Genomic DNA, 27,620 nt, shown 5'->3' with positions numbered 1-27,620 from the left:
CATGTGGCACAGTGGGGACCTCAGAGACAAGTGAGCACTGACACTTAGACAGAAAAAGAAGCTTCATAGGGAACTTCCTGAAATTTCATTTGCATCATGATTTTGAGGCTATATCATGGCACCTGGACTACCTCTCATTATGAACCGAAGAAATGCTTTAACAATGTAAAAAAATCCCTAATTTAAAAATGTTAGTTTAACTAAATCTATCTTATTAAATATCAGTAGAGCTAGAGGCATGGCGGCTCCTATCTGTCATCCAAACACCTGGGAAGTAGGAGGCTCAGCAGTTCAAGGCCAATATTAGCTCCAGCTCATCAGGCCACCTTAAACTACATGAGAACCTGTCTAATAAAAACTGAAACAGCAACAAATATATTATCCTAGTAGCGCTTAAGAAACAATACTTTCCCTAAATACCCCGCACGCCTTTTTAAAATCTTATCCTAGCAACTTAGATCTGAACTCTGACATGGAAACAGTTTCTGATGCCACTTCATGTGGCTTCATGTAGCTTGACACCTGACACCTAGTTAAATCAGGAAGCCTGCTAGGGTGTTTTTGGAGGAAGTACACCTCCAGGGTGAGCCAGCTCCAAAACAGGAGCAGAACACAGCCTTGCCTATGATGGCCAAGCTTCAGCTGCTTTATGCAAAACACAATGTGCTTAAGAGAAAGGTGACCCTGAAACTGTGGAAGAATTATACAAAATTATGATTTAGATGACTAGGGATATAGTTTGGCATAGAGGGCTTGTCTGTCTAACATGTTTCCATTCCTGGATTTGATCCTGAGCACTACAAAAAAGTAAAATAAGTTATAACTTAAAATCAAAGTGGGCTCAAGAGAAAAGTATACAGAAGGAGAAGTTCAAGATGGAAACTGGTTGCTAGTCTTCAGGATCTCAGGCTCCCTAGCGGCAGGTTCCCCAGGCTGAGAGGAGAGGCTCTGCAGGTTCCCCAGCTGAGAGGAGAGGCTCTGCAGGTTCCCCAGCTGAGAGGAGAGGCTCTGCAGGTTCCCCAGCTGAGAGGAGAGGCTCTGCAGGTTCCCCAGCTGAGAGGAGAGGCTCTGCAGGTTCCCCAGCTGAGAGGAGAGGCTCTGCAGGTTCCCCAGCTGAGAGGAGAGGCTCTGCAGGTTCCCCAGCTGAGAGGAGAGGCTCTGCAGGTTCCCCAGCTGAGAGGAGAGGCTCTGCAGGTTCCCCAGCTGAGAGGAGAGGCTCTGCAGGTTCCCCAGCTGAGAGGAGAGGCTCTGCAGGTTCCCCAGCTGAGAGGAAAGGCTCTGCAGGTTCCCCAGGCTGTGAGGTTCTGCAGGTTCCCCAGGCTGAGAGGTTCTGCAGGTTCCCCAGGCTGTGAGGTTCTGCAGGTTCCCCAGGTTGAGAGGAGAGGTTCTGAAGGTTCTCCAGGCTGTGAAATTTTGCAGGTTCCCCAGGCTGAGAGGTTCTTCAGGCAGTGAGAAGGAAGTGAACTTGAACCTTCAGTAAGTTGGGCAACGTTCCACATGTTGTAGCTGTATTGGTGAGAAACCAGGCATGCTGCCAGGGACAGAGGGGTTGCATGGTTTGCACTGAGCTCCCAGACATGGCGGTTGGGAGAGATGAGCATGCTGAAAACCTGAAAGCAAACAACTGCAGCATTTTAGGGACTAAGCTGGGAACTAGCTGAGTAGTATTGCTGTGAATTCTGACTGCAACACCAATGCTATACACACGATGAGCTTGAAACATCAGTGACAAACTGCTACTCAACTTTAGATAGGCTAGGGAGCAACTCAGTGGCAGAGCACATGCTTAGCACAGAGAAGGCCCTGATCTCATCTCTAACACCAAAGGAAAACAAAACAACAAAAGACCCTTGAAAAAAAATTCCGTCTTTTCTTCTTCACGTCTTAGATCCACGGGATAAGGGGACAGTGCTGGTCTTGAGAAATATGAAGGAATGATTATCTCACTGTGCTTCATTAATTTCACTTGTACCTACGCCAGCATGGAGAGAAAGAGCGGAGTGCAAGCCTGTGGTGTTGTGAGGACTGAGGACGGGCAGCTGCCCTGCACACCATCCAGGGCTTCTCTCATCACGACAGAGGTCTCTGTGCTCCTAAGTCGGCTGAGATGGCGCTAGGACAAGGCTGGGATGAAATACTGAAGGGAGATGTCGTCCAGAAGCAAATCGAAATGAACAATCCTGTTACTCACAATATCTAGGAGAAAAAGACCCAGGTGTTAAAGACAGATTTTCATCCTCCCTGTCACATGTCTGCCACGGACATTTCCTATGCTTGGTGTCTGTTCCCTTTGAGGGCTCGTGAGGGCCACAGCACATGCTACTGCCACCCACTGGGGACAGTGTGAGAGATGGAAGAAAGAAGCTACCTAGGCTTTAGGGGGAAAACCAGGTTGATTTCACCAAATTAGCCTTCCTGGTAAAAGCAGGTACCCAAAGTAAGGTGACCAGAGTACATGGTCTAAGTGCTTGAGGTCCTGTGCACTGTGATAGGCTGTGCTACACACCACCAAACTCCTCCCTGTGTCCTCGCGCCACAGCCTCTCACACAGTCTCTCTGTGCTTTCTCATCCCGTGCTGGCTAGTTTTATGTGAACTTGACACAAGCTAGTCACCAGCTGAGAAAATGCCTCCGTAAGACTGGGCTGTAGGGAAGCTTATAAGGAGCATTTTCCTAATTAGTGATTGATGGACAGCCCGGTCCATTGTGGGTGGGGCCATCCCTGGACTGGTGGCAAAGGGTTCTATAAGAAGGCGTGCTGAGCAAGCCATGAGAAACAAGCCAGGAAGCAGCATCCCTCCATGGCCTCTGCATCAGCTTCTGTCTCCAGGTTCCTGCAGTGCTTGAGTTCCTGTACTGACTTCCTTTGATGATGAACAGTGATGTAGAAATGTAAGCCAAATAAATCTTTTCCTCTCTAAGCTGCTTTTTGGTCACAGTGTTTCATCACAGCAATAGTAACCCTAACTAGGACATGTCCCTTTTCTCTTTCAGAAAGGCTGGTCATTGACAGAACTACCCAGAACTTTCTGTTCCATTACTATAGGATCGAGTCCCAGGTCATCTCCCTCAGCTTTGTGGATGAGAGGTCATCCCAGGCACTTTCCACAAAGAGAGGAATGTCACATCTAGGCCATTTGCTATGCCCTTTTCAAAACAAAACAAAACACACAAGGAGACAAAGAGCCTTGAGAAGCTCTTGATGAACTTCCTAGCTCAGTAGGGGAGAGCAGGGGAAGAGGAACAGGGCAGTGTGTAACTAGAGCCAGGATGGGGTCCAAGCCATTAATAACCAACAACGGAGGAGACTTTGGTAGTGAGCACAGGTCAGGTAGGCAATGAAAGGAAAGGCAATGGGCTCAAGCTGAAACTCAGATCTAGGCAAAAGCATATACAGGGCTCTGATTATGCGAAATCTGAAGAACTCCGCTGCTGTGGGAAAGCTTGCGCTGACTGTGCAGACAGTATCACTGCCAGTCCAGAATGGCTGCCGGTTTGCTGGTACCACACTGCTCACCATCACTCTTCAGCATCTCTAGATACTTCTAGCTCAAGGAAACTTTACAACCTGACTGCCCAGGGAGCCTTAGTTCCCAAACTGGGCGTATTTGCATTTAGAAGACTGTATGCATATCAGACTAGAGGTGGGTAAGGAAAAAGCAAACTTACTGCACACAGCCTTGGTGGGAGTCACTTGCTGTCCTGCAAGGAACTGGAGGAGTTTCCTTATGTCAATGTGCACCTCGACCATGTCTTCTGGGTGTCTGTTTTGAGAGACGCTCTCAGAGGCTGAAATGACATTTTTCTTTTTAATCCAATATCTCTGGACATAACAAGGAACTCATGATCTGATCAACCATACAGCTCTTTTTAGCAACCCAGTAGACTACAACTTGTAAAAGTGATGAAGGCATCTTATCCGCTTGACAATACATGTATATCAGAAACTGGCTCTCCCACATTCCAGACACTTCTTCTCTGGCCCCCTGGCTGCTTCCCTATTTGAGGAGAGGAGTCTAATTTAGGCTCACTGCTCACCAAGCTGCACAACCACCCCTTCCGTCAAGGCGCACTGAACTGATTTCACATTCCTTCCTGACCTTTATGAGATGTAAAGTGACCAAGTTCATCTGCATCACATTCGTATTTGCCAATCTAACTTCACAGGTACTGAATTGACTAGAGGAGAAAATGAGAAAGACAGCTGTTGACTCCAGTCCAAATGAGAATCTTAACCTCCAGAACACAGTGGCAAATGAAGAGCTGTTGTGGAATGTCTGCTTAACTATGCAAAGATGTGGTGCTTTTTTTCCCTGCCTGCCTAAGGTACCTGATTGGTCTAATACAAAGATGAATGGCCAATAGCAAGGGAGGAGGTATAAGCAGACTTCTAGGTAGGGAGAATGATGGAGGTGGGTCTTGTATCTATCTGTTGCTTAGGAGGAATTAGGCTTAGGGAAAAAAGAGATGCCAGAGGCCAGCCCGAAAGACATGGAGGAAGCAGGAAAGTAGGACATACAGAATGAAAGAAAGGTAAAAAAGGCCCAAAGATGAATAGAAACAGGTTGAATTAAGTTAAGAGTTAGTGGGACAAGCCTAAGGTGAGGCTGAGCATTCACAGTTAATAATAAGGCTGAGCATTCACAATTAATAATAAATCTCTGTGTCTTTATTTGGGAGCTGGTTGGCAACCCAAAGAAAATGCCAGCTACAAAGAGCTATTGAATTCTTGGAAGTCACTGTTTGTGACCTGAATCCCAGGGGAGGGAAGCATCATTCTTATTGCCTGGTGGCCTGACCCCTTGCCTAGTGCCATTATGTCATAAGGACAGGAAATTTTATCTCAGACCCTTCTCAAGTGTGAAACAAAGAAAACCAGATTTCAATGTTTTCATTAAAAGAACTCAATATATATTCAAACAATTCATTAGAATCAAAATATAACCCACAAGAAAACTCACGTAATATAGGGTTTCCAAGATCCTTAAAATGAGTTGTCACACATACCAACTCAGTTTCTATCTTTAGGTTCAGATCTCCGTTTAGGTTTGCTTCAATAACCTGCAAATTGATTAAAATCCAATGTTGAAAAGAGGAAAAAGAACAGCACATGGGTACCAGCTTCCACAAAAGCCAGGTAACAAGGCAGTGTCACAAACCTAACACCTCACAGGGCACTGAAGCCCCTTCCCCAACAACCACAGAGAGGTTTATGAAAGCCCAGAACTCAAATATCCCCTAAAATCAATAAGGTATTCCCCTAGTGGAGAAGACAGCAGGGGGAAGAGGGAGGGGCCTTGCTGGGACACTCTGTCAAGGATCAAGGTTCTGGAGGGACCAGCAAAGTGATGAGGGTGGAGTGGAGGTAAGAGCTCCCTTATAGCAGGCATGGAGTGAAAGGATCCTAACTTGTCAGGACAGATGCTCTGCCAGGTAAGAAAAAGAACATTGTATGGGAGGAAAGATCAGAAAGGATGGATCAAACTGCCTTAACTATGTACCCTTCAGAAATGACCATTTCCTTCTTTCTCACTGAATGCAAGAAGCATGGTAGGCTGTGGCTGTGGCTCTTGCAACAAGAGCTCTCCTCCCCCACATCATCACACTTCTGTGCAGGAGAATCCCTGAGGTCTGGTTAAGATGGGCCCAGGCTCTAGACTTCCAACCAGTTTCCAGGGCATGCTAACGTTGCCTGTTTTCTGACCATGTCCAGTAGCAATGCCTAACAATGCGTAGTCTGCTGGAGGTGAGCTCAGATGTGATGCTGGAAGAAGCAGCTCTGTAGGAGCAGCTTAGTGAAGAGCTGAGAAGGATTTAGGGTGAGAAGCACTGTGATTCAGGGAGAGGGGAGGCTCTGGAGTCAGACCTTTAGGTCAAGTGAAACCTGCGGCTGGAGGCACAGTATCTATAATGGGGGCAGCAGTGCAGCTGTCATGCATTTTATGGCTCTGGAGCACTCAGGTAGTTTACAGCAGGTACCAGTACTGCTGGTCAGGAGTCAACTAATGGCACTAAATGATCATTAAGGGAGTTGCAGGAAAAGTAAACTCTTATCCTGATGCTTAGGAAACTGAATGTTGATGTGCATGAGAGGACAGAAAACTGCATCTTAAATCAGCTCTGAGTGACAGGTTCAGGGAGCTGGCTGCTGATAATTCTTTCACATGCTGACTAAATGCATCATGTGTCCGGCACTCTGGATCATGTGTGCTTTGAAATCTAATGCTCCATTACTCAGACTTTAAGAATTTGAAGATGGGCTGGAGAGATGGCTCAGAAGTTAAGAGCACCCACTGGCTGCTCTTCTAAAGGTCCTGAGATCAATTCCAGCAACCACATGGTACCTCAGAAGTATCTATAGTGCGATCTAGTGCCCTCTTCTGGCCTGCAGGCATGCATATAGGCAGAATACTATACAAATAATAAATAGATAAATAAATCTTTTAAAAAAAGAATTTGAAGCATGGAAGTACAGTACACATGCCTGCAGTGAATTCAAAGCCAAGGCAAGCTGCCTTCTTAATGGATATTTGTTTCTAACACACTGTTTTTCAGAAGCAATCAAATCTACAGGTATTAGCACACAGTTGTTGGAAGTAAATGATAACAGGCCACATATGAGCTTTGTGGAGCCCCAGTGAGTACCCCAGAACATTCACAAATATTGCTGTCTACATTTTGTTTTGGTCACTTATCATTCCGGATTATAGGACCGTGGGTTAAGAAATGAAAAGAAGAGCTCTGCTTACTGAAAGTCTTAACATGAAAGCTTTTACTCTAAGGAAGCAACTAGATTAGAAGGCTGTGAGCTTGGAAACATAGTGTATAATGTCAGAAGTTCAAAAACAAGAGCTCATCTGAGTTCAGAGAATCTACCTTGTTTTGTTTCTAGCACAAGAAGATTTGGAGTTCAGAAATTTTATGCAATAAGCATAAGACAGATATCATATGCTGACCAGTTTCCAGGGCATGCTAATGCTGCATGTCCTAAACTACAGCATGACAACAGAGCTGTGCCAGCAGGGTGATGTCCTTTCCTCCCCAGACCTGGGATCCTTTGCCTGCAATGCTCAGAGGATGGTCCTAGTGACATGGACGATGCCTCCCCTTTCCAGATTAGGCAGCATGTTTGTGCTACTGGCTGGCAGAATGCTGACCGCAGACTGCAGGTGGGACTTTCTGGAGACTAGTTAGGCAGATACCAACAACCAAACCAGAAATGTAGAGTGTCATGCATAGGTTGATTGGCAAATCTCCTTCCAGATAAAAGAACCAATAGTATGGGCATGGTGAAAGATTAAAAACAGAGGAGACTCCTCTGGCCTATGGCAATAGTTCCAGGGCAGGTGTAGAAGAAGCGGCGGGCAGGCCTGCTTTTTGTCCCGCCCGGCTCCCACATGGTTAGCTTTACAGCCGAAATAACAACACACAAACTGCATTCATATAAACACTGCCTGGCCCATTGTATCTAGCCTCTTCTTGGCTAACTCTCATATCTTGCTTAACCCATATTTAGTAATCTGTGTAGCACCATGAGGTGGTGTCTTACCAAAAAAGATTCAGCATGTCTGACCTGGCGGTTTGCTCCATCGCATCTGACCAAAGAGGAGAGGCATGGCGTCTGGCTCACTTCCCTTCTTCCCAGCATTCTGTTCTGTTTACTCCACCTACCTAATTTTCTGACCTATCAGACCAAGCAGTTTGCTTTATTGATCAACCAATGAAACAACAGATTGACAAATGACCTTCCCACATCAGGCAGGGAGAACAGGAGTTGAAGAGAGGACCCCATGGGGAAAAAGTGAGTGTCGGAGCCCCACATTGTCTCTCCAAGCTGTTCTGTGAACACTGAGGCCAGGCCAGACACCAGCACAGCTGCAGCTCTCTGTCCTGGTTAGGCAACAGCAGCCCCAGCCCCTTCTGAATCTGCAGTGTCTTTGTATGGGACTCACTCATGATCTTTACTGATGCTCTGTCGGTGCAGTTAGGAAGTTTCACTATAAATGTGGAAATGGACCAAGATAATTTCCCAACTGTCTCTACTGTACAAACTACTAAGACATGCAGCTTCCCCTGGAAGCATCTACTTAGTTCTTTAGCTCTCTGGCTCCCAGTACCCAGAAAGATCTCATATGCATCTGGCTGTTCTAGCTCGGTAATCCCAGTTAGCATTTGTCGAGCACTCCAGAAGAGAAACAACTGCCACTGCTCTCACTAACCCCTTTGCTGACTCATTTCCACAGGACAGAAAGAACAAGCACATGATCCCTGACTCTTCCCTCTGGGCCTCCTGAGTCTCCTAGAAGTCCCAGGGTACCTTAGAGGAAGCCAGGCTGACAACTGGATCAACACTGTGGCAGAGGTGGTGAACAGCACTGCCGACACAGTGTGTGCTATTTAAAGGGAGCCGGATTTTTGATTCAGAGGGCAGCACTGCTCTGAAGTGAGGACTTGTGAGAGAAACAACAACACTACCAAAACCCCACCACTTTCTATGTTTCAAATCCTCTTGTGATGTAAAGATTCCCAGGAGCTAAATGTTACTCCCATCCATGCAACGTATCAATTACAGACTACTGGGTGACGGCCCGGCCCTGGACTCTGACACAGAAGGTTAAGAAAGAATTTCCCTTCCTTGAAGCTGGCAGTTCTGGAGATTTCAAGATACCGATTTACGTGTGTGTGTGTGTGTGTGGGGGGGGGGGGGGTCAGGGGTTCAGCACAGGGAGTTTCCTACAGGAGTTTGGGCTGAACACTGACAATGGCTGAACATTTCAAGGAGATGAGAGACACAGCGACTGAGTAGGAAGTGTTACTAAGCAGGGAAATGACAGGGCCAGGCCGGTATGGATCTGCCGGGAGGGCCTGGCTGATAGAGACGTGGCCTTGGAGGTTGGAAAAGTCACAGGTTTGTGTGTTAGGTAGGCAGTGGCTTTGAAACGATTTAGGAACATAATAGAATGTGGTCTTAAGGGGTGAATAAATGTGGAATTCAGGACACATTATGTGTAAATGACGACAGTCCATCAAGTTTGAGCTATTTTTGGACCTTCAAAAATATATAGAAAAATAATATAGAGCCCACCTATATGTCAGTGTCTAATGTGCCCACACATGCTAACATGTGAAAGGCACTGGGGCTTCGACCATTCACTCAGCTCGGTGGTGGAATACGCTCTCAGTTTGCATGAAGCCTTCCATTTAATCCTCAGCACCAAAAAGGAGACCATCAAAAACTGCAATGCTCTGTCCAAATTACCAGAACTGTTGGGACATGTTCCCGATATACTATAACCACGAGGGATTAAGAGCAAGTTTGAAAGTTTTCCCCAGTGAATGAGAGCTGAAAGACATAAGAACAGGTCCCTAAAGGCCAGAAGGCAATACCAAACTCTGTTCTCCCAAGTGGGGCCTCTGTGGGAGAAACCCACTAGCAGAGACACCTTCTGGTGACGAGGGGGTACCTACACCTCCAGGACATGCCACTCACACGGCGGGAGCTCACTCACAGCTCTTTTCTGAAGGCGTAATCAATCGCTTACCAGATGATTGCTGATATTTTTCATTTTCTCCACAACACTCTTCATTGTCTTCAAGGCTGGTAAATAAATACTGACCTAAAAATCAGTATGAGAAATCACACGGATCAGAAATCTTAACAGAGTCCATAACAGCAAGTACTCAACTAACAACGGTGAAATGTACTTGTGTCAAAAACTCAGAATCACATTTTTAAATTTTCCAAATAAAGTCCCTTTGAAACTTTGAAAGTTTCACTAACTTATTCAAGCAAATAAAAATACCTGGATACCTGGCTCTGGTTACCATGGTGACCATACTCCCAAAAGCATTGTTCTGGTTCAAGAAGGAACACAGTACATCAGCTGAGATAATATACAGGTCCAAGGGGAATACACCTCAAGTGCTGAGCAAGAAGCCTTCCTCTGGAAAATGTTTAAGAACCCAGGGGCCTTCTGTGTACTCTGTAAGAGTACAGCCAGCCATTATCATGAGTCATATGAGCTATGTTACCAACAGCACTGATGTAACGCTGGCGTTTTCCAAGCCTACATAGACACCTTTTAACCAACTACACATTTCATCCGGTATCTGTTTGATTTCTTTTTATATATACAAGAGACAAAAGACCATTTGGCATCCTCTTTCTTTGCAATGATGCAGAGGTTGCTAGAAGGTCACTGTTAACCTAAGTTCCAAGTCAACAAAATGTGTTTTCTGGCTCTTTTGTTAGGCCTATGAAACATGAATTTGTACCTAAAGCCAAGAGCCATGGTAGACTGCCTTCCAAAGTATAACTTAGGCTCTATTTTCTTTTGTTACAAGCCATCACCATCCCCTTTCTATATAGAAAGTATGCCATTTCTAAATGGGTATCAGCTCTTTAACAGGATTTACATACATAGCAAAAGGCACATACTCACATCTGGAGTCTTGTTGATTGACTCACAGTCTTTTCAGAAATTATACAAATTCAAATAACATACACAGCAAGATGACAACTAGCAATGGAGAAATCAATCCCCACCCTTTATTGTGTGTTGAAGAATAGGACTGCAGACAACACTTACATCAGAGTCTGGGACAGAGGGTTCTTGTAAGTCTTTCCACAATCTTCTAGGAATCACCTTTATGGGGATATCATGGGTCACAATTCTACTACTGCTGGATGAGGACAACTGCTAAGAAAAAAGTTAAATTATTTTATGTTGTCAACGCTAAAAGAAAACCAAAACACAAGAACTGCTGCTAAACCTTTCAATTCCAAACGGAATGTTCTTAATTCATCCCCTCAAAATCTATTCAAGTGATAATGTTGACGTGGTGTATCTGTTCTGCTTTGGGTCCCACGGGTCTCGGAGAAGTGTGGTGAAGGAGACAACAAGGCCCCAGTGGAACCAACGGAGCAAGCAGAAAGCAAGTGCACAGAGCTGGATTACATACCCGTCAGAGCCTGAAGAATGCACAGTGGTGATGAGGATAAGGGAGGAAGGGCTGCTAGAGAGGAGAGAGTAAAACCTTCTGGGGTATGGCTTCAGAGACATCAGAACTAGAGAGGAGACAGCCTCTAGGAAGCTAAATTTGAGGGCACAGGGTTTCAGGCAGAGGGAAAGCATCAGCATTTGCAAACTTAGGAGACAGAGAGAGGCAAATATGCCATGCCAAGGCAACCCAGACACCATTGTGTGCCACGCCCTGAGCATGCTGCCACTTCCACACCTCTGAAAGGATCGACCATGTTTACTTTTAGAAGCATCTCTAAAACTCAGAAACCACAGAACTGCTGGGAAGAGTGGCACACACAACACTCAGGAGGCAGAGGCAGGTGGATCTCTGTAAGTTCGAGGCCAGTGTGGTCTACATAGTGAATTCTAAGACTGCCAGACCCTGTCTCAAAACAGCAAAGAAGAAACCAAAGTATCTTACATTCTTACTTAAAAAAGTATTATATAGTATGATCTTGTTTTTCCTAAAGAAACTAAATAAACTCAAACCTATGGTTACATAGCATGCTCTAATTATCTCTAAGATCTTTAATAAATAAATTTTTTAAAAAAAGGGTAGCCAAGACAAGGAGTAGCCCGAGGCAAAAAAAAAAAAAAAAAAAAAAAAAGAAGACATAAAAGGTTTCAAAGCCATGAATAGACATCTATAGCCAGTTTGGAAACAAATGTACTAATACTCACCCACAGATGCCCAGAACATATAAGAAAAGGAAGTTGTAAAGATAATGGAGGCCCTGGGTGGGCTGGGCAGAGCACTAAAGAAAGGGAAAGTTTTGGAGAGAAACTTCAAGTGGAATGTCCAATTGATGTCCCCAGCCTGGGAGTGGGGAAAAACCCGACATATCCAGAGAACCACTCAGAGGGTATTAATTGGTGACTTGGCTATTTGTGAAAGGCTAGGGACACATTAGAAATCACAAACTCCATCTTGTCTGTGTGTTTCCGTGTGTTCTGAGGAGAGGCTGCTCGCTACTCGTCTAGTAGTAGCATCGAAAACAAATGTGTTACTTAAGTCTGAGGACTATGTATTTAAGAATAGTACAGATGATGAAATTTTAAGATGGAAGTGGATAAAAACATCTAGACAAGGTGAATAATATCCTAAAAGAAAGAGATTCTAGCTAGCAATTTGACTGTTTGGAAAAAGCAGTATCCTGTTGAACATTGTACAATCAAACTTTGTTTTAAAATGACTAGGATAAAGTGCATTTCTCACATGTAAGTCAGGAACCAGATCTTATATTTTGAGACAAGGTCTCTATGCAGTCCTGGAACTCAGAGATCTTCCTGTCTCTGCTTCCCCAGTGCTGGGATTAAAGACATGGGCCACCATGCTGGACTAGATTTTATATTTAAATGAAACTAATTCACTTTCAAGAATATTGTTTGAAATCTCAGGCTTATAGCTACTTATACACCTTAGACCAAAACAAGACACTTATAAAAAAATTCAGAAATCCTTTTCCTCCTACTTACCAGCTCTACAGACACTGTAAGACAGGGAAAGTGTTTGTTAGTCAGCTTGATTTTCAAGGCTCTGGCGTTCTGGGCAGTCTTCAAGGCTCGAGATAAGTTTTCTGAAGTTAACTCTAAATAAATCTCATTGTTTTCTGCAGAGACTCCTTCCATCTGAAATTCACTAAAAATGTTCTCCTGCGGGACAGAAGCAGGCATTTAAGGCCTTTTTTCAGCACCCCTGGCTGGAGCCCGGGGACTCTGGGTGTTCCTGCTCACCTGTTCCAGCTCACACCACATGCTCACCCCACCACTGGCCAGCTTGTCCGAAAGGATGAAGTTCAGCTTCTCCGGGCTGATGCGGAGGGTACAGGTTTTGGCAAGTTTGGCTATCATGTTACTGACTCCTGTAGCGGGGAGGGAAAAAAAAGTAGTAACTACGCATGACATCGGGTATCCTACAGCTCAGCTTGCAGAACTTGAAGTTCACGGATCACGCTCGGTCTTCAACGCCGCTGACATTTTGCGAAGCACACAGCCCACAGCACCAGTGTTCAATAATGAAACGGTCTCAGAGAACAACTGACAACGGGGAATCTGGCGTGCATTCCACGTAACGGTGGGGCAGTTGCGTACGGCCCGCGGGCAGGATTAGGCACATTCGCGGGCATAGGAAGAGCGAGGGAGGACTGCAACGGGCAAGGTCCCCGGCAGCTATCCTTCCCCCTCAGGGCCGCCCTCCCAGCCTCCGGGTCCCAGCTGTGCCCTCCACCCCGCCCGTCCTCTCTCACAGGGCTGCAGCCGCTCTCTCCGCTCGCTCCCCGCAGCCCTGCCAGCTCACGTGTGAAGTGATTCAGACAAGCCAGGTCCACGATCTTGGCGCGAAACTTCATGACGGTTTCTTGGCCGGCAGCAGCTTCGGCCCGAGGCGCTCGAAAGTCCCTCCCGGAGCGTTCCGACTGGGAAACGCGGGCGCGCGCACTGAGGTTCCGGTGCGGCCGGAGAGGTTCCGCCTGCCGCTCACCCGGGTCAAAGGCGGCGAAGCACCGCCCAACTGTTGCCGTGGCAACAGAGACTCCACACCCCGGGTGCGGGCAAGTCACGTCCTGGAACACACGTGGATACCTGGCAGAGCAGCGTTTTTAAAGTTTTGGAAATTCATAGAAACGTTTTAAAACTTTGAGCGCATAACTTGATAGGATATCTGAAGGCCGTGGATGTGAACTGATAATTCTGCACCTTTGTCTCAATAGAAACTCACCAGAGCCTATAAAATTCTTATTAATTAGCCTTAGCTAATGAGGGTGTTTAAGCCAGAAGTTGGAGACTTGCCTGGGCATCTTAGAGACATTATGTCAGCAAGCTTATTTAAAATGAAAGAAGGAAGGGGGGCGGGGAGGAAAGAAGGAGAAGGGAAGGAAAAAGGAAAGAGAATAGGACAAACACATTCCTCCCTCCCCTCTCCTCCTTTTCCCTCCCTTCTCCCCTCCTCTCCTTTCGCTCCTTCTCTCTCCTCCTCTCCTCCTCTGTCTCTTTCTCCCCTCTTTGTGTGTGTGTGTGTGTGTGTGTGTGAACACTTGTCGAATACAATTGTGACCTTTGCATTCATCCCAGTACCATACACAAATAAAGGCCCTCTTAGTATAGTGTTCTTAGAATTGCATTAAAAGAATTTTTAACCTAGAATAGAACACTGTTTTTTCAAGGATTATAGTTGTAAACATTTTCAGATAATATTGGGGATTAAAACCCAGGCCTCCCCACTTTCTAGGTAAGCACTCTTTCAATTCACCACATAACCAATCCCCCCCACCCCCACAATATTCTTAAAGTGCTTTGAAAAATAATATCAATCCAGATCTTTGCGGTCCTCGAGATGGCTCAGCAGATAAAAGTGTTTTCCATGAAGGCCTGAGTTGGGGCCCTGGTGTAACTCCAAAAGTTGTTCTCTGATTCCCACGTGCGTACATTCACACAGAGTAAAGTTTAATTTAAACATTTAGATATCTTTAACAGATTTAATGGTAAGATAATAATAAAACAGCTGATAGTGCAGACTATTGGTAAAGAATTATATATATATATATATATAAAAAACATGAAGCTAAATTCTAGTCTACACTGCAACATACAAGTGGTTGGCAAGCCAAATGTCAGATAACACTTTTGAATGTCAACAAAATTTGCCTTTTTATTTAGAACTTAATTTTGAAATACAGATGTCACATGAAATAAGGTCATCGTTACATATATTTTGTGTTTAAAGGTTATATTGTCTGTGTGTACATGCATGTACTCAGGGTCATCCATGCATTGGAGTTCATGTGAAGGTCAGAGGACAATCTCTAGTCTTGGTGTTCACCTTCCACCTTGTTTGAGGCAGGGTGTGCCTTTGCTGTCAGCTGGTGAATAGCCCAGGCCAGTTGGAGCATGAGTTCCTGGGGATTTGTCTGTCTCTGCCTCTTGTCTCACCAGAGGAATGCTGATTACAAATGCTTGTTAACCCCATCTGGCTTCTCTTGTATGTTTAAAGCAAAGATTTGAACTTGGTGTCCTGTGATTTTAAGGCAAGAGCTTTACCGCTGAGCCATCTCACCAGTTCCTAAAGACTGCGTTTAAATAAACTTTGTAAGCAGTGTGCCATTGTACCTGACCTCTATTTTGAAATTGCTTGATATTATGCAATAAAATGGCAAAACAATTTTTAAATTCCTAAGAAGACGTATACATAATAATGATGATTATATGTTCCTTATTGATGAATCTCAAATAATGTAAGGATTTTGCTCAAAAATATATAAGTAAGCCAACAGTTTTTTCTTAGAAGAAAATATTAATCTTCTATATTCTTGCAATTAAACTAAATAGGTTTAGCAAGCAAAGTCAATGATTTCAGAATTGATAGATATATCGATATTTCCATATTTTCTTTCCAAATGATTTCCTCAAGAAATCACTCTAGAGAATTCCAGAAGTCCTATGTGCCAGAGCATTTTCTAATGCAATACCTGCTTGTTATTTTCCATCTAGGTGGTAAATGGATTTTTTATTTTATTAAGTCCAAACCTTCAGGGTGCCCCATTCAGTCACATGAGGAGCTGCAGAACAATGTTGGTGTTATGTTTACTTATAGGAGTAAAACATCCTGCCTGATCTTGTTGTAGGAAAGGAAGTACATTACAGGTCAAATGTCACTCAGTCTATGCAGCTGGAGGTCAGGGAGGTGCATCTTTCGAGCTGCTGTCTAGGTGAGTAGCATGTCTTTACTGTTACCCAAAGTCGAGGTGGCTGTGTCTGTCACATGCCTGCTCATCTTCACTAGTCTCAGGGGAAGAAAAGACTCATTTATTTGCGGGCTTGTTAGCGGTTAGTGTTGGAAAAATTGCCCCAGAGGGAAAGAAAGTGGCATCGCTCAGAAGTTCTACAGCAAATTTGAAAGTAAGTATTTGTCTTACTGTTTACATGAGAAAATGGTGAGGTGGAAACTCATCCTGTAGAGACTGGCATGAGCGAATGTCTTTTTGGGAACAGTCTTCATCTAAGGATCGTGGTTCTGCTTAAGAAATTGATCAAGGGACTCCTCATCTTATGGATGTCAAATGAAACCTTTAAATAAATTCCATTGGTTTTTAAAAATTGCATTAGTGCAGTGCACTGGAACTATCCTGCAGTTCTAAGTGCAGAGGGATGAAGACTTGAGGACAATGACATCTAATCCAGGAGGAAATAGACCAGTATTTGGTGGGTGTGGACCATGTGAGCCAGCATTTGCTGAAAAGGCACACCTAGGGTGAACATTCTGCATATTGATTAACTGCTTAGCACTTCCATGGTGGGCTGATGTTAGTGTTGCTGCTTTGATAATTTGTCTTAGAAAGGTTAACCTTTGTAATGTGAGTGGTAAATGTGTTTCCATTCTGTTTAAGGTCTTTATTTGCAATGCTGTTGCTTATGTGGAATTTTTATGCTTTTGTAGCTTTCTCTTTCCAATATCATACAAGAATTAGTCCCAGTTTTATTAAGACTTTTATGGTTTCATTACCCACTTGTAAATATTTCACCATGCTATATTGGGGATTTATCACATTGTAATCATTAAGAAGCTATTTCATTTTCTTAATGGCTAGATAACTGTTCCAAGCCATTTGCTTGGTTTCGCTCAGGTGCTACGCTTTGGATATGGCTTGTTCGCTCTCTCGTGATATTTGTGGGTGAGAACACTGAGTGGTGATTATGATTCTGTGCTCACCAACCGATTAATTGGTCATATGGTTAATGGATTATGGGTTATCACCAGGGTGGGCCGACATAGCTCCAGCTTGGCTAGGTCTCATAAGCTCTTCTCATGTATTACGGAAAGTCTCAAGTCCAGTATGCAAGCCACTGAAAAATGCATCCTTCCGAAACTGGCAGAACTGTGAGCAGAAATCAACCTCTTTTATTTGTAACCCTACTACAAATTTATTTGTAACTACAAATTTGTAGTGCTGTAACCCTAGCAGGAGAAAAGTAAGACTCAGTGCCTGTGAGTTTGTGCTCACAGAGTCCCCACACAGATAGAAATAAGTCTTGGGCTTGTCAGCTCCACTGATGTGTCAGTGTGCCGAACCACGTGGCTCTTTGTCACAGAAACATCCCCTCTGATGATACTTTTTCAGGTTTCCATAAATAGCAACACTGCAAACAAATCTTTTTTTATTTTTTATTTTTTATTGAAGTTTTTTAATTAAGAAGTTCCACCTCCCCCCTTCTCCCTTTTCCCTCCCCCTCCCCCCACTCCCCACGCCCCACTCCTCTCCCCCTTCCTCTCCAGTCCAAAGAACAGTCAGGGTTCCCCGCCCTGTGGGCAGTCCAAGGTCCTCCCCGCTCCATCCAGGTCTAGGAAGGTGAACATCCAAACCGGCTAGGCTCCCACAAAGCCAGTACATGCAGTAGGGTCAAAACCCCGTGCCATTGTCCTTGGCTTCTCAGCAGCCCTCACTGTCCACCATATTCAGAGAGTCCGGTTTTATTCCATGCATTTTCAGTCCCAGTCCAGCTGGCCTTGGTGAGCTCCTAATAGATCAGCCTCACTGTCTCAGTGGGTGGGTGCACCCCTCGCCGTCATGACTTCCTTGCTCATGTTATTCCTCCTTCTGTTCCTCATTTGGACCTTGGGAGCTCAGTCCATTGCTCCAATGTGGGTCTCTGTCTCTATCTCCATCCATCGCCAGATGAAGGTTCTATGGTGATATGCAACAAATCTTAAACAAGATGGAAACCTATCTGCCACTCATGTTACAAAGGCCAGGTTCTCTAATAGATTCTCAAAAAATAATAGATGTATTGCTATAAAATTGAGAAATTGAGAATCAAATTTGTCTACAACATATCTTTAGAGGTTTTAAAACCACACATTTTTTTTTGTATAAAAACTATGCCTATTTTGGCTTTCCAAAAACAATTTAACATTGAAATAGCAGCATGTATGAATGTAGAGAGAGCAGAGTGAAAGTTCCCATGGATACTGTGACCACTCAAGTGATCGTCTCCCACCCATCTTATTTCCCCATCTTCCTGCTTCTTTCCCTCACAGAAATTGAAAACAGATCCAAGGTGCGTCATTTCACATGCAAATATTTAAAATACAAGCCAAAAAGAATGTTTCTTTTTAAAAAGTGAGTCATGTGGTAAATCGTGGCATGACAAACATTTTGTTTGTGTTTATTTTGTGAAAGTTTTGTGTGTATGTGCATGCCATGGCATGTGTGTCCTGGCCTACACGCCATAATGTGCCTATGGAAATCAAGGGACATGTCTCAGGAGTGTTCTTCCTTTACACCATGTGTAAAGAGAGGGATCAAATTCTCATTGTCAGAGGTGGTATGACTGAGCCATCCTGATGGTCAAGGGCATGTTTCTTATTTGAGACAAGACCTCTCTAAATATCTTAGGCTGGCCTCAAACTCAGGCTCCATTTGCCTCAGTTTCCCCAACGCTAGGATTCCAGATGTTCTGCCTCTGTGCACAGAAACAATTCTATTAAAAACAAAATTGTGATAACATTTTCACACGGATATTTTTGATATTTTTTTTTTTAGCAATAATTCCTTTTGCTCCACTGGTGGGGATGGAACCTGGAACTTCATGCATGCAGGCCACATGCTCTGCCTTTTCTCTGCAGGTGAGCTCGGACACACTACTGTCTCATGACTGCTCCAGAATTACTGTAAATTTCTGGTTTTTATTAAGATCATTATCATTCTGAATTAGGTTAATGGGAATTGATATCTCCACAGTTGAGCCAGGCCTGCCCTTTATTGAAACCTTTTAATCATTCTGCTGTATAGGGCCTTTCCCATATATACATTCTCCTTCCCTTTACCTGATGCTTATGGTCTTTGTTGTGGCTTTTATAAATTATGCTCTTGATCTGATCATTGTTTTTATTTATGTGTAGCTTTGATTTACATGCAGCAGTTTCACAGCTAACAGATTATTTCAATTTCTTCTTGTTTGTAATTTTTAAAAAAAATATATTTATTTTGTATGGAGGGGTCAGAGGACAGTTTTGGAGAACCGGTTCTTTTCTTCCACCGTGGATGGTCTGAGGACTGAACTCAGATACTCTGACTTGGTCACAGAGGGCTTTTCCCAGCTGAGCCATCTGGCCAGCCCATTTGTAATGTTTAAGAGGGCAGTACCGAACTCTGAGGAGTCACCTGCAAACATTCGTGGCCAGAACTTGCTGCTGACTTTTATCTCTAACTTAAGAAGTATCTGCGGCTTCTCTACTTCTGCTGCCCAGAGCCTGTAGCTCAGAGTGGGTTACGGCGGTAAGAGTGGGCCTGGCACCCAAGACGGGGGATGAAGATCTGAAAGTGCAGAAGCTGTAGTGAGGACGACTTCCCAGTAAGATCATCTCCCAAATACAAAATCACCCCCTGATGCTCAAAGTGAACTGCCCGAAAGCTGTAGAATTGCTTTTACTTGTTTTTTTATTAGTAAAATCCATCGACTTCTTACTGCTTAGTAGGGGTGAGTTTGAGGTTTCCCTCCCACTCCAAATCTTTGGTTTCTAGGGGTACAATCTGGTGTAAGGGAATAGCAACATCCTTGGACACTCTGGCTTCATGGTCACCTCCTTCTGCACCAGCTCCTCTAAGTGTGATCACTGGGGATGCCGTGGACTCGGAATCTGTACAAACAAGTATACTTTGGATGTCCCCAGTTGCTAAGGATTTGAAGTTTCACACATAACAAAGATTCAGGTGCTTCATTCTGGAAACAAAGAGAACATGAATGACCTATAAAGGTTTCTCTGGAAGAATCCCAATGCACAGTGACATAGTGGGGAATGTGGGAATACTTCTTTCCTTTCCTAGCACAAGGGCATTTAGATAGTGCACTAGTGGATAGGAAGATGAGCAGCTGGCAAGGAGGATCCCATGAACACATAAACATGGGAGCATGAAGACCTCAGGAGGTCTCAGCAGTGGCTCACACTATGTTGACTCCCCTCACTCTCTCTCTGTGCCAATAAAAGGAGAGTTGTATGAAAACAAGACCCATAAAACTGACTGTGAAGGCTGAAGCAGAAGATGCATAAGCTGAGGCTAGCCTGAGCTACCATAAGCAAGACCCTGTTTTGTTAAAAACAAACAAAAGCTCAACCAAACTCAAAACTAATATGAATCCAAACCCAAATGAATATGCAAGTCAGACATAGAACTCTATAGATATGTCCATTTAAAACAGTTAGCCATCCCTTGGGATCTGGGAGGATGGCTTCCAGTACCTCCTCTTGATCCTAGATCCATGGGTTCCCAAGTCTCCTATATAAAATGGCATAGTATTTGCATAGAAGTCAGGGTTAGCTTTCCATGTGGTTAAGACCATCTCAAGACATCTTGAACCCAGGGCAAATGCTATGTTAACCTTCGCTATGTTGTAGTGTCTAAAATACACATTACAAGGAAAATCTTTACTTGCTTAGTGCAGTCCCAAAGGCGTTTTCATCTGTGGTGTGATTCTGTGTGTGAGATCATTGCATGTCGAGAGCTGTTTGGGCACTTGGTGGTAGGACGGGGGAGACTTGGATCAATTTCATTGTTGACCAAAAAGTATCATAAACACTTATCCTTACATAGCATGAGATGCTTTCTACACATCTCTTCAGCTAGGCCAATTTTAGGGACTGACTATAGATAATGAAGAGGTATTTTACACACTTTAGTGCACTTTGGGAAGTTTATCAGTTAACAGTGGGTGTTTCCCCTCCTTGGCTTGGGAAGAAAGAGTCTACTGGCATTGTCTGGCATTAAATATTGACTGCCTTCCTTTTCCCCTCTCTCCACCTCATGTCTCATCTTCAAAGCTAGCCCCTTTCCTCAAGGCAGATGAGACAGTCACTATCGAACTGAACTGCTCACGTGGGAGATTGTTTCCTGTCCATGTGCTGGGTGCACTATTAAAAAGAACAGATTGAGAAGCTCAACACATCGGGGACTAGTAGCAAGTGAGAGCGGGCTAGAAACTGCTTTTGCAAGTGTCTGCCTCTTATCACTAATTTTGCACCAATGCCATACAGTTAAAGGGTGTGCACTAAAATACACGTAAGAAGCAGAGTGGAGTTATGACGGCCTTTCTCAGCCCGTGCTTTACTCATACTTATTTCCGGGCAGCAGTTCCAGCAAATCCCTCTTAGTGATGAGGTCAAACATAACTTAGCCTTTCCCGGTGGGTTATTACCTGGAGCTCGAATGTTTGAACGGTTGTTTCCGCTTTGTTATACATAAACTGACCTAGGAACATTTCTTCTCCTTCGCATCTTTTCATCATGCCCTGCAGGGAAAGCAACAGGAATGGAGGCTGTAACAAGTGGGTGGGTGCTCGATGAAAGCAGTGGGCGCAGGCCTTCAAGTTGCAACAGTCCACCTGAAGTTGCCTGTGCTGGAGCTGGGGAGATGGCTCAGTGGATAAGATTGCTTGTTAGGCAAGCCTGAAGACATGCGTTCAAATTCCCAGCTTCCGTTTAAAAATGTGGACAAGGCTGCTTGTGCCTGTAACCCCAACATTGGGGGGTCAGAGACAGATAGAACCCCCTGGCCAGCAAGCCTTGCCAAGAAGGTAAGTTTTCAGTTCAGTGAAAGACTCTGTTTCAGAGTACTAGGGCCAAGAGCGATTGGGGGAGCATTTGGTTCATCTATTCTGTAATACAGAAGGAAAATGGGAAGCACTTGTTCTTGCTCAGTGATTCCTGCCTGGAGGAATCAGCCAGAATGCCTACTAGTAAGGGACAGCCCGGAGTAAATACAGTCAGACAGGGCCTGCCGAAACTCATCCTTCACACTGCAATGTTTGTGAGCATCAGAGGCTGGAATCAGGAAGCCTCAGCAGCATGGGATTAGAAGCACTGGTGGGTCCAGGAAGTAGGCTACATTTCCTCCAGCCAGTAATATCAAAGGATAAAGGTCAGGCCTAGCTAAACCTTCGAGGAAAAATTAGGAGTAGGCACTCACACAGAAACCCTGGGGAAGGTCAAACAGCAGCAGACGGAAACACAGACTCCTGTGGCTCGAGGTGAAACTAGCACCACAGGGACCTAGGCTGCAAGCCCAGAAAGGCTCGGGATTTGGGCCATGGTATGCTAGAGGACTAGGCAGGGAGGGACTCGGATCTGAGGCTTGGCTGACTGTCATTTCAACATTTCCTGAGAGCCCTCAGTCCATGGCAGTCCCTGCCCACCAGCCCCTGCCAGAGCTGTCCTTCTGAGCCAGCTGGTTGTGCAGCTGAGGCTTCTCTTGTTCTCTTCCTCCTCTGCAGGTCCCAGCAGAGCGGCTAGGCTGATACTTGTCACATGCAGGAATCCTTCCAGAGTCAACTGCATTGACTGTGCTGCTGGGCTTCCACGGAGCATCTAGATACTCAAGAAAAGCTGCTTATAAGACCAACAGAGACCCTGGAAACAAGCAGATGAAATGAAACTCTGCTATCCTCTGGTATCTTCGGGTGCAATGACGGCGAAGCTGCAAGCACCAAAGACTCTAAACAAGCAATATTTGTAGAAACAGAAGTCTTAGAGAGTATAGTTTTGGTGGAAGAAATGAAAAGTCTTGCACAGGCGTTAGAATAAAATAGGTGCAGTCTTTCAGAGACGGAATATGAATCAGAAAAGGAAGCTGAGAAACAGACTTGGGGATGCAGGAATGAGATCCCACGGTATCAGTCATGCGCCAGGTTCATCTAGTAATCATCAGATTGGAGCCAGAGGGTAGAAGAGCTCTGATGGGATGGCTGGGAGGAAGGGGGAGGGCAAGGGAAGCAGTTTATCTGACTTGAATTAACAATGGGAGGAGATGTGCCTCTCATGGAAAGCTTGGCAATGTATTAGAGACAGACATGCACCAAAGTGAGCAAATTAGACAAACAGGCGGCAAATACCTTTGGAAATGTTTAAAACGTGTTCAGTAAAGAAAGTAACTTTCAAGTGCTGTCTGGCCAGCAGGGAGCAGTGCCCAGTACTCATCAGAAAAACGTTGTTGACCTCTGACTGAGACAAAGAAAAAAAGACACGCATCCCCCTCCTGCCCCACCAAGAGCCTCAAACATGAAACACAGATTTAGGAGTTCCAATCCAGTATGTATTTCTGTAGAAACAAAGTCCAACATCTGTGGTAGACTCTTGCACAGTCTACCATATTCATAAATATTCACGGTCTCATTATTTATAAAAGCTCTGCAAATAACTCTTAGATGTCTACCAACTAATAGATCAGTAAAACACAAACAATCAAATATTTATTCTTGGCTTCCAAAAAGCAGTCAAATATTGACAAGAGCTACATCATAGCTAAACCTGTGTTAATCCCTCACTGGAGAGTGCAGAGTGTGATGAAGGTAATGTCTGGCACAGATAAATTTATGAGTCAAAGTCCATTCCTGGTTGCCAAGGGCTAGGGATGTGATGCGGGATGAAGGTGAAAATTAAGCAGTATGGGGTTCCTTTGGAAGGCGACAAAAATGTTCTAAAATTGTGATGGTGGATTCAGAAGTGTGAATGCTAGAACCACTGAAGTGTGCACTTCAAATGTTTTTTTTTTTTAAGACAAAACTATCAAATGGGCAGAGCCACAGAAAAGATGTGATTTTCATCTTCTATTGGAGGAAGCCATCAAATAATATCTAACACTGAAAAATTAAGAAATAATGATAGAGGAAAATATGGAAGCAGGCTCCCCAGTAGCAGGTAAGACTGCTGCTGGTGGGGGCTTTGAGAGGAAAAAAAAAAGAATTGGGAACAGGGAGAAGCAGGAAGGTGCATTATCAAGTTTACGTAAATAGCCCGCATTTCAGGTGTATGTGTGTAACTTTTTAGTTGTAAAGAAAAAATATAAAATCAAACACAGAAATCATAGGTCCAGTCCTCCCAGTCTGTAACTAACAAGGAAAACACCCTAGACATAAGATACACAAGAAACTAGTGTACAGTTCAACGGAGAGTCCAGGGCGGAGATAGCTCAGTGGTAGATTTCTGGTTCAGCCTCCAAGAGACACTAGGTTCAATCACCAAAGACATGAGGGTAGCTCGTCCTTCCCAGTCTAACACCCTCTATGTCCACCCACTCTGAATGTCAGCTTTTAGACAGCTTCTCACATAGACAGAGAACTCCTTGGGTGCACTCGAGGTGTTTCCCGAGGGGGACACCTTCTCTGAGATGTGCTCCATGGTGACTGCTGTCGGGATGATCTTCCTGGCCAGTTTGATCAGGATATGACCCTGGGAACCTGGAAAGGCCCAGCACTTTCCAGGGTGGACATCTGGCTGGAGAGAAAACATGAAATGAATCTCATTTCTGGGTGCATAAATCTAATCTTTCAGTACCGAGCACCTCATCGCTAGCAACTGTAAGATCCTTCGGACACCCAGCAAACAGGAGACCTTCCCAAACACCCTGGGTCTGGTTGTTCATCCAGAACACTTGTGCTTCTGTCCCTCAGAGCCTCTCCCACAGCAGGGTGTTGTTTTCACTGCTGCAACTAGACTGCTGGAAGGGCAACTACAGCTGGAAGTGCAGATGGTACTGGGAAGATAGTGGTGCTGATGGTGCTGGGGTGATGGTGGTGCTGATGGTGCTGATTGAGATGGTGATGGTGGTGCTGATGGTGCTGATTGTGATGGTGGTGCTGATGGTACTGGGGTGATGGTGGTGATGACTAAGGAGACAATGGTGTTTGTGGTGGAAGTGATGGTGGTGGCAGACCTGACAGTGCTTATGGTAGTGGAAGTGAAGGTGACCTTAGTGATGGTTGATGGGGAAATGCCAATGGTGGATAATAACGGCGATGGAGGTCCTGGTGGTAAAGAAGAAAAAACATTTCTTTTACTAGATGTGAAATTGTAACCTGGCAAGAAGAGAACGCAGGTTTGTCTCTGAATACACTTTTCTGTTTGCAAGCAGCCTCTGATACATGGCTCACAGTGTGCTGACAGTCATGATCTTTCCAGGTGAACAAAAGGCTAAGTGAAAATTTGTTACAGTCAACCCTGTGAGAACTTGTGATTGGCATAGCACCTAATGCCTGCCTGGCATTTGGAGGACAGCCTCTCTTAGCAAATGTCTGTTGAATGACTGACATTTTCAGTGGAAAAGGGGATGTCACAGAATCAGTAGAAATGAAAGGTATGGAATTCTGGGTTTTGACAAACTCTAGTTTTCTGATCTTAAAAATGCAATAATTAATAAACTATTAGCAATTATTAATGTGTACAGTGGGATGGTATAGAGATGTAAGAAGTATCCTGTCTCTATAGGCAGTGTGGTTGTTCTTGCCTCTGGTTTAGACATCAACACAATCATGGTCCTTAATAACAAAACTGTAAGGTAGACGTAACATCGTCCTGTTTAGCACTTACCTGAAGAATCATATCTGGGGGCATCTCATAATTGAGGAACCCTATCCCATGCCAGTACAGTTTTGCTTTATTGTTTTTGTAACTTTCTGAGGTCCCAGCTTCAATGACAGAGGCTCCTAAAATTGCAAAATATTTTAAACTTAATGCATAAAACCTAACACACGCCATCTGGATTTCAGTGATCTCCCTGGAAAGACTACTGGCAAAGTCACAAAGTCAGATTAACACTCAGGGCTCAGTCAGGCCTGTATAAACTACTCACATCCTGTCATTTCTGGAAATGTGTTTGCACATCTGTTTCTTGGTTTTGAAAAGGGGACTCACTAAGTATTGAAGACTGACTTTGAACTTGGAGCAATCCACCTGCCTCAGCTTCTTAAGTGCTCGGAGTATAGGTATGTGGCACCATATCCAGACAGAAAGTCATGTTTCATTTTTCTAGTTTCAAAAAATTTCTGAAACTTATGCTAAAAAAAATCACAATTACTGGAACAAATGAATCAAAACTCGAACTAATACATATACTATATTTATCAGCATCCAGAAAATTAGGTTTTCTGTCAGCCTCCTTCACTCAATAAAAAGCAGCAAAGCCACACCACGTGTGTGCTCTTCATGTTATCTTTGTAACAATAATTATGCAAATTCATCAGACTTTAATTTTTTGTAGGAGGTTTAATTGTAATAAAAGCATAAAGGGATTTAGCAAACATTATCCCTTCACGTTGTTTCAATTAGGAAGGAAACATACTTGAGACATGAGAAATTTTAAAATGCAAACCACTTCTTTAAATTTCCCTTGAGTAGCGCAGTATAACCCTGAAGTCCATGAGCTTGCATGTTCTTGACCAGGCATCTATGCTCTGAACTTTGTCTGGGATAGCACAGTTTGAACTATTAAATATGGGCCCATGGTTGCCACATATAACAAGAAGAACTACAAATCTCCAATTTAAACTTGAAATTTAGATACTGAATAATAGGAAGATGGCTCAGCGGTTAAGAGTCTTCTGTTCTTCCAGAGGACCTGCTTTTAATTCCTAGGATTATATCAGGTGGTTCACAGCCACCTTTGACAATAGCTCGAGGGACACCAGGGACCTCTGGCATCCATGAACACCATATGTGTACACACACACACACACACACACACACACACACACGATTACAACTGTGTCTTAAGTTTTGAGTAACGGTCTTACGTTATACAATTCTTGGGGCTTGCTTATCCTGCAGTTGCTTTCCATTCTCCCAAACTGAGACTGAAGCAGGCATCTTTTATCTAACAATTAATATCCTTACTTGTATGACCTGCTGGACAGGAAAATCCCTTTTGCATGCTAAGCTAATATAAATCTGATTCCCCCTTAGAATCATCACATGAGAAAAAATTGTGGGTGTTTGGCTGTAAACTTTGCCTCGAGACTCCATCTCAGTTACACTCCTCGGGCTCCAAACCCTGCTCCCTTAGAAAGACCACCAAAAGTCTCTTGTAGACCAGGCTGGCCTCGAACTCACAGAAGTCCGCCTGCCTCTGCCTCCTGAGTGCTAGGATTAAAGGCATGGGCCACCACAACCCAGCTTTAACTCAACTTTTAGTTGGCTTATTGTATTGGTGGAGAAACTCACTTCCCGGGATCCAAAAACACTTATCTGTGGGTTTTGAAGAAACTCATGCTTATTCATTATTTTAATTAATTAATTAATTATTTTTAGGTTTTTGTTTTGTTTTGTTATTTTGTTTTTGCATTGTTTGCTTGTTTGTTTGTTTGGTAGGTTGGGTTTTCAAGATGGTTTCTGCCAGCCTCTGCCTCCTGAGTGCTGGGATTAAATGCATGTGCTACTACCGCTGGCTTAGACTTTAGTTCTAATTAGCATTGAAAAATAATTCACATACCCAGTAATTCACCCATTTACAGTTCAGTATTACTTGTTTTAGCATATTCAGAATTATGCCAGCCATCATGTGGCAAATTTAGGATGCGTAAGCTCAAAAATAAAAAATAAAATGAAATAAAAGAGCACAGTCAGTAGCAGTCCTCCCCATTTTCTTCAGCCTCCAGCCCCAGGCGGAGCAGTGTCTGATCCATCCTCCCTCACACACCCACTTATCCCAGCCATTCCTTTTACTGTCTCTTTGCGGTGCATTGCATTCTGCAGCTCGTTGCATATGGCAGCTTAGGCTTAGCATAAAGCATTTGCGATCCCTGTGTGCAGTGGTGAGTACCACAGAGCTATTCTTTATG

General features: G+C 44.1%; 2 protein-coding genes across 4 annotated transcripts in view; both read right to left on the bottom strand.

Moving 5' to 3' along the window:
* Positions 1 to 1,150: 1,150 nt before the first annotated feature.
* Positions 1,151 to 13,415, bottom strand: Hus1 (HUS1 checkpoint clamp component). 3 transcript variants are annotated; one of them, XM_041669608.1, is made up of 8 exons: positions 13,321 to 13,415; positions 12,759 to 12,886; positions 12,501 to 12,677; positions 10,590 to 10,700; positions 9,543 to 9,617; positions 4,962 to 5,061; positions 3,670 to 3,789; positions 1,151 to 2,196 (listed from the first exon to the last, which is right to left on the bottom strand). In XM_041669608.1, exons 1-8 carry the CDS (start codon positions 13,370 to 13,372, stop codon positions 2,114 to 2,116), a joined length of 846 nt encoding a protein of 281 aa, XP_041525542.1. In that variant the 5' UTR covers positions 13,373 to 13,415; the 3' UTR covers positions 1,151 to 2,113. The 3 variants fall into 3 exon arrangements, with proteins under 3 accessions (XP_041525542.1, XP_041525543.1, XP_041525544.1); XM_041669609.1 differs by having other exon boundaries at positions 10,590 to 10,697; XM_041669610.1 differs by having other exon boundaries at positions 13,271 to 13,370.
* Positions 13,416 to 19,619: 6,204 nt separating this feature from the next.
* Sun3 (Sad1 and UNC84 domain containing 3) overlaps positions 19,620 to 27,620 on the bottom strand; it is a 30,413-nt gene continuing 22,412 nt past the window's right edge. Inside the window, exons 7-10 of the mRNA XM_041668799.1 lie at positions 25,375 to 25,490; positions 24,115 to 24,282; positions 21,210 to 21,302; positions 19,620 to 19,739 (exon numbers count right to left, since the gene is read on the bottom strand). Of these exons, the coding sequence (XP_041524733.1) occupies positions 19,620 to 19,739; positions 21,210 to 21,302; positions 24,115 to 24,282; positions 25,375 to 25,490 (497 nt within the window). The remainder of the gene's footprint in view (positions 19,740 to 21,209; positions 21,303 to 24,114; positions 24,283 to 25,374; positions 25,491 to 27,620) is intronic.

The sequence above is a fragment of the Microtus oregoni genome, unplaced genomic scaffold (genome assembly GCF_018167655.1).
Source record: "Microtus oregoni isolate MIOR12 unplaced genomic scaffold, Mior012 000019F_ref0000042, whole genome shotgun sequence".
Classification (NCBI taxonomy): domain Eukaryota; kingdom Metazoa; phylum Chordata; class Mammalia; order Rodentia; family Cricetidae; genus Microtus; species Microtus oregoni.
The sequence above is the reverse complement of the archived record's forward strand: the minus strand, read 5'-3'. Positions and strand labels throughout refer to the sequence as shown.